This window comes from Ochotona curzoniae, unplaced genomic scaffold, assembly GCF_017591425.1.
Source record: "Ochotona curzoniae isolate NIBS_2020 unplaced genomic scaffold, NIBS_Ocur_1.0 scaffold_4506, whole genome shotgun sequence".
In the NCBI taxonomy this organism is placed as follows: domain Eukaryota; kingdom Metazoa; phylum Chordata; class Mammalia; order Lagomorpha; family Ochotonidae; genus Ochotona; species Ochotona curzoniae.
This window is the reverse complement of record NW_024467119.1, coordinates 52,683,783-52,691,198: the sequence shown is the minus strand read 5'-3', so window position 1 is coordinate 52,691,198 and position 7,416 is coordinate 52,683,783. Positions and strand designations below refer to the sequence as shown.

The following is a 7,416-nucleotide window of genomic DNA, read 5'->3' as shown; positions in this document are numbered from 1 at the left end:
GATCATTCCTGGCCGTTCTACTTCCTATCCAACTCCTGGCTAATGGCATGGAAAGATCAGTAGAAGGTGGCCTCACTGTGTCCTCTGCCATCAAAGAGGGAAAACCACATGAAGCTCTTGGCTCCTGTCTTCAGCACTGTACCCATCTGGGGAGTGAATCAGCAGATGGGGGAATCAATCTCTCTATCTCTCTCTCTAATTCTTCCAAAATAGGTAAACAAGAGAACAAATACAATCAGAACATTAAAAAAAATCGAATGATGCCACATTACATGGATACCAGGGTTTCCCCACTGACCTAGTTGGAGTCATGACCATTGACAAATGAAAACTGAACATTTAACATGCCTATTCTATTGACACATTTGTGTGAATCCAAATGCTACCTGCTTTCATCTGATTCTTTTGTGCCTTCTGAGAAAATTAAAGTTCCCATAAGACAGAGGATGAGGTCATGCTTGTTAAGTACTGCTAGGCAAGCACCAGCAACAAATCATTCTATTTTCTTCCTCCTCTTCTTGATTGTGGCACCGTGCTTTTGTGAGTTATTTAAGTTGATGTGAGGTCATAAAATGGAAAGATATGTTCTCAGAGAGTGCTATAGCATGGTGTTAACCTTTATAGGCAAAGCCAGGGCATATCCAGTCACAAGTTGATCACTAGTGCACATCACAAAATATTTAAGTAGCCTAGTGGTTTTGTAATAAAAATGAGGAACATGTGGATTTTCTTCACAAATATCAAAGTGATTTGAGACCTGGTGACATTTCTTTGAAATTTTTTTTTTTTATTAATTGCATTGCATTATGTGACACAGTGTTTGGGGATTTGAAAGTCAGAGTTTCAGAGAGAGAGAGAGAAAGAGATCTCTTATCATCTGGTTTATTCCCCAGATGGCTGCAATGGCCAGTGCTGGGTCAGACTGAGGCCAGCAGCCAGGAGCTTTATCTTGGTCTCCTACATGGATGCAAGGATCTGAGCACTTGAGCCAACTTTCACTGCTTTTCCCAGGCCATTAGTAGGGGTCAGGATGGAAAGTAGAGCAGCCAGGACACAAACCAATGCCTATGTGGCATGCCCATAAGGCAAACAGTGACTTTATTCGTTACACCATAATGTCAGCTCCAACCTGTGATACTTCTAATATATTGTTATTGCTGTTGGATTTCCTTCATCAAAGAATAAGGAGAGAAGCTGAGGTTTATTGATTGATTGATTACCTGATACCTGCCAGTTGCTCAGGTTAGTTACTATACAATTTTTTTCACAAATTGCTACACATCAACTATTATCTTTATTTTATATGGATTAATTGTGGGTTAAAGAGATTGGATAATCTGTCCAAGGTTCTGCATGACAACTGTTCTGGCAGCAGTACTGAAACACAAATTGCTTTGTCTCAAAACTCATCTTTTTGTTGTATCACACTTCTCAGTGACCAGATAACTCTTTTCCTGATGTGGAAAGGAAGATCTGAATTCATCACCCATTGCATTCTAAACCCATGGATCACCCTAAGGAGTGGATTACCTGTGAGACAATTCAATCCTTGATATAGAGTAATCATAAATATTCCTACTTGCTCCCAAGTTGAAAATGATGAGCTTTCATTATCTTCAACAGAAAAAAGACAACATCATCCATTGCCAAGATACAACTAAATTTATGAATGTAAAGGACTTCCCATTCCAATGCTTTCCTTTGAGCCCAGCAAGGTAGCCTAGTGGCTAAAGTCCTCACCTTGCATGACCAGGATCCCATATGGATGCCGGTTGGTATCCCAACGGCTCTACTTCCCTTCTAGCACCCTGCTTGTGGCCTGGGAAGGCAGTGAGAATGGCCCAAAGCCTTGGGACCCTGTACCTGCATGGGAGACCTGGAAGGAGCTCCTGAGTCCAGGCTTTGGATCTGCTCAGCTCCGGCTGTTGCAGCCACTTGCAAGTGAGCCAGTGGATGGAAGATCTTTGTTTCCCCTCTCTCTCCATAGGCACCAACACTGAAACACCAGTGCCCAGTGGACACAATGGAAATGTGAAAATGGTACAGCATTCCTAATGTTCTGCTCCAATTATTCCACATATCTCACCCTGAAGCCTAATGAACTTTAATGCCTTCTGGTCATTGCCAGAGAACAAAAGCATCTTTCCAGTAGTTAACATCTCAAAGCTAGCTAACAGAAAAAAAAAAAAAAAAAAAAAAAAAAACACCATACTTCATACTAACTTAGAACTTTCACTCATCTGTGCTCAGGCCTCACCAGGCTGCAAGTCTGAAGTGAGAAGAGCGAGGAATACAATGAATTTCTCTTTTTATCTTTCTTGCCACTCTCTGTACTCTCATCCCATACACATACCAAGATATCTGTGAAAACTCCTGGGACTAAGATACGTTTATCTTGGTACAAAAAAAAAAGTGTTGAAATCCATGCACAGTGTTTTTTTTTTTTTTTCTGAATTTCCATGAACCTTTTGAAGATTGTTATGTTGTGCTGTCGCTCTGTCAGATGTGGCTGTTAGAGGGATTAAAAGTAAAACAAACAAGTGTCTTTAGTTAACAGCATAGCTAACATCTGGCTTCTGTGCTTTGCACATGGCAGATGTGTAAAGCTGATTATTTCTTCTGTAAGAGTTTTTATGTTGTCTACCTCTTGAAATTTTACTCACTAACCAAGACCATTCAAATCAAATCCACAACCTGCAGGGTTGCCCACTCAATGCTAGAATATTTATCCAAACTCCTAGCAACTACAAACATAGATTAAATGGCAGATGAGGAGGTTAATTTCCGGTCTCAACAATCATATCAACTTGAACTCTTCAAGTTTATTTGGTCACAATGTCTTGTTTTCAAGGTACCAGATAGTGTAAAAAGAATAGGTCATTAATACTCACATTATCCTGCATTATTCAATATGTGTTATAAATTATGCTAGCCACAATACAGTGTGCACTTCGAACATGTAAGTAGGAAAACTCTTCAGACAGCCTGCATTCTAATTCTTGAAATAAATAAGTCCATGAGTTGCAGTTTAAGACAGAGCAAATATGCCTATGTTTTAATTCAGCTGAGTTTCAGAAGAGCTAAGGTATTTTAGAAAGAGGAGCTAGAACTGAGTCACATCAGAGTACTCAGGTGATCTTTTGAACTTTAAACTTCCACCTCATACTATGAAGCTGCCTCTAAGATAAGAAACAGAATAAATTCTCTCCTGAGGATTGCTCTGGACCTCTGACTGCCCAAAACTAACTCACCTGAGACCATGGCGTTCGACGGTACTTGGAAAGTCTACCAGAGTGACAACTATGACAACTTCATGGAAAAAATGGGTAAGGTTTTCATTTTCAGTGGCTTTTCATATTTTTGCACACACCTTTTCTGATTTAGGATTGTTTCTGATGTGGAGAAGATCCAGAAGGTAAGGGAAGAATAGATTGTCTCACTAGTGGAAACACGAGAACAAGAGCAAGATGTGTCTCCATCTCTCCTTACATCACGGTCTACTAATATCATGGAAAACTAATACTGCTTTTTGAGAAACAAAGTCGCAATGTAAAGATAATTTCCGGGTTTTAAAGCATCAAATTCTGAAGGTGGCAAAAGCAAAGATAATTTGCTACATTAATAGAAAAAAGCTTTATCAAAATTCACAATGCCAAATAATGAGGTTCAGGTCTTTTTTTCTGACTTGTAAAACTCTGGGAGTAATTTTAAGAAGCTATGTATTTCCTTCAGGAGTTGAATTTCAGTGATTTATAAATCTATTCCAATACTCTGACAGTTCGGACACTATATAAGAAAAGCAAAGAACTGTCAGTTCCTTACATCCTATAGTTTTAGTGATTCCAAATTTATAGAATTTATATATTCTTGCAATAATGAATTTGGCTGTGCAATTTTCTAATGTTCTCATTTTGTATCAGAAATGCCACAACAGCAAAAAGAATTATTAAGCTCAAAATTTACAAGCCATTAAGGAAAACAAAGGGGCACTAATAAAAAGAATACTGTATACATGGAAGTAAAGTTATATAGGAGTGATCTAAACACTTCATTTGACATTTCTGCATTTTTATTTCCTTAATACTATGACAAAGGTTTCTCTTTCTAAAATTATTCAACACTGTGACTCTAAAATTATTTTTTTATGATTCAATGTTTTCATCCAAAGGGAACAACTTTCATGTACTCTGACATACAGTTTTAAGAACATAATATTTCCCATGCCATCTCTTTTCCCTCTTTCATTCTCATTGTCTCTTCTCCTTTCTTATTTTTGATTTTTGCAATGACATATTATCAATTTACAGTATAGTAAAATTCTGTGTTTCACTTTTCTTAAGCTTTAGAGAATAAATCAGTTCTTTTAATCTGAATAAACTTTCTCTACAAAAGGAGTATGGATGCTCTCCTGCAAAGGCAATGGTACTGTGTTTTCTTTGCAACCCCCAAAATAAAATAAAACAGAAATTAGAGCAATAAATACTCTCCATGACAGTTTGCTTTTATTTTGTCCAATCTGTTTCCTTTTAAAGGTATTAATGTGGTGAAAAGGAAGCTTGCAGCTCATGATAATCTGAAGGTGACAATTAAACAAGATGGAAACAAGTTCACAGTCAAAGAATCAAGCACTTTTCGAAACATTGATATTGTTTTTGAACTTGGTGTCACATTTAATTACGCCTTAGCAGATGGGACTGAACTCAGTGTAAGAAATTTTTCATCAGTAATATATTCTTGATTTTTCTGTCCGTACTAAAATAATCTCTGTTTTATAAAATTGGTGGTTTAACTAATGCAGGTCTCTATTTACTGGAAGGACAAATGAATTTTCTCCATATTATATACTGCACAAATGGAGAATGTATTTAAATATAGTATCTATGACCTCATACAAATCTATAAAGAACTTGAACTGCACACTAAGAGTTAGAAAAATACCCTGTGAATGACTAAGTATAGACCTATTCATAATGAAATTTATTTTTTTCAACAGATTTTTAAAACCCCTTTTTAGTCTCAGAATTTTCCTAAATAAGTTTCCAAGGACAATTTAATTGCTGAGTATCTTATCAATTATGCCATCCATTTTTTCCAGAGATATATTCTTATTTTTTATTTGAAAGTCAGATATACAGAGAGGAGGAAAGACAGAAAGGAAGATCTTCTGTCCATTGTTTTACTCTTCAAGCAGCTGCAACAGTCAGAGCTGAGTTGACCCGAAGCCAGGAGCCAGGAACTTGTTCTGGGTTTCCCATGTGGGTACAGGGTCCCAAGGCTTTGTGCCATCCTGAACTCCTTTCCCAGGTCACAAGCAGGGAGCTGAATGGGAAGCAGAGATGCTGGGATCCAACCTGGTGCCCCTATGGGATCCTGGGCACATGCAAGGCGAGGACTTTAAGCGCTAGGCTACTGTGCCAGGTCCCATATGCCATTCTTTAATTACTGCTACAGTCACATATTAAACAAGCAGTGTTTATCCTTTCCATAAAACCAACTCAAAACCCGACTAAATTTAACACACTCTTAACATAAATGACTTACAAAAAAAAAATCATTGTTTACCTTCCTTAAAATTCAGCATATGGAGAATATAGAGGTAGATGAATATATTTGCCAACACATAATCTAGAACACAACCTGGGCTCAATTCTGGCTCTGTCATTTTGGGTGAATTATTATGCCATATTATGATTTCTTTATCTGTAAAGTAGAGACGATATCTACAAGAGGTTATTGTGAAGATTAAAGAGAAAAATGAACTGAACCGCATAGATTTAGGAATAGTCCCTGTTAAGCGTAAGACTCCATTAAATAGCTCATTATTGCTACTGTTATTATTGTTATCTAGGGGGCCTGGACCATTGAGGGAAACAAATTGGTTGGAAAATTCAAGCGGCTGGACAATGGAAAAGAACTGAATACCTTCCGAGAAATTGTAGGTGGCGAACTGGTCCAGGTAAGTTGGAAATAATTATTATAATTATAGTCCAAAGCTTAAAATGACAACAATATTTGTGTTATTACTGAATTATAGCTTCAACAAATAATTACGCACTTTCTTATAAACTTAACAATTTTAAGAATATATTTTCCAGTACCTATTTAGAAAAGAGAAACTATATTATGTCAAACATATCAACGTCTATTTTAACTAAGAATGAAAATGGCTACAAACCAAACCATTTTAAATGGGTATCTCATATTCTTCATAAAATGTTGCTATCAAGTGCAAGAAAAACAAGGAACAAATTAACTTAAAGCTATACTCATACTACTGTTTTCTTAATTTGACACTTACATGTTAATGGCAAATTCTTCTGTTTCTTAACACCTTTCAGACTTACACATATGAAGGTGTGGAGGCCAAGAGGCACTTCAAAAAGGAGTAAGCCTCATTCTTCGAGCAGAGCCAGCAATACAAATTGGATGAAGGATCTACACTGCAACAAAACTGTTTTTTCTTTCCTCATGAAATAGAAAGTTACTGGCTGATTAAACCCTTTATAAACAGTGATGTGTTTTTCAGTCTTATAAAAGCCAAAGAAGTAAAAGCTAATTCAAATTTAGTTTCTTTGTCACTATTTATGATATATGTTTACGGGTGCTCTAAAGAAATTCTGCAATGGAAAACACTGTTCCCACACTGCCACACTGCCATATTAGAAACTCTTGCCTAAATAACAACAAAACTGTGAGACACAGGTATTAAAGACTGCCATTATTTTTGGTGTTGTTTTTAACATCTGGTAAACCAAAGGCATGGATTGCCTGAGAAGTTTTGAGAATGTTATCTAGGTTTTGCATAATTTTCTTAATAACATCTATTACTATCAAATAGCATATGACAGCTATGAAACCTAGAAATGATAAGAGCAAACGTAAAATAAATATTCTCATATACTCACACAGATTCTGATAGACACGCTCCGCGTCGCCTTCCCTGGGTGTGGGCATTTCCTGATATATACCCATTGGAAGACTGTAAACCCAAAAACCTAGAAATAGTAAAGCCAAATACCAAATAGACATTCCCATGTCCTCACACAGATTGACAGACATCTTCCACATCCCCTTCCCCGTGTGTGGGCATCTCCTGCTAGACACCATTTGGAGGATTGGGAGAGGACAGAGTAATGTCCTGAGTTCAGTGACTAGTACATTTTTCTCTATTCCCCATGAGAGAACTGAGTATCTTACAATATGAGAATCCATATTCTTCAGCCTATTTTTGTTTGTATTTAAAGTTTCTGTAACAGTTAAATATTTACATACATACATAACTTCAGGATCCAGCCACTTGTCATGTTCATGGCCACACAGCTATTCTGAGACACTCTAATCTTTCCCTTGAATTATAGTAATAACCCCATGACAAGCCTCTCAATGGACCTTGCCTACCCTGCCATCTTACATCTC

At 37.0% G+C, this 7,416-nt stretch overlaps 1 protein-coding gene across 1 annotated transcript; it reads left to right on the top strand.

Annotated features, from left to right (window-relative positions):
* Positions 1-3,259: 3,259 nt before the first annotated feature.
* On the top strand, positions 3,260-6,389 carry FABP2 (fatty acid binding protein 2). The gene is made up of 4 exons (XM_040967294.1): positions 3,260-3,326; positions 4,533-4,705; positions 5,849-5,956; positions 6,339-6,389. Exons 1-4 carry the CDS (start codon positions 3,260-3,262, stop codon positions 6,387-6,389), a joined length of 399 nt encoding a protein of 132 aa, XP_040823228.1.
* The last annotated feature ends 1,027 nt before the right edge of the window (positions 6,390-7,416 follow it).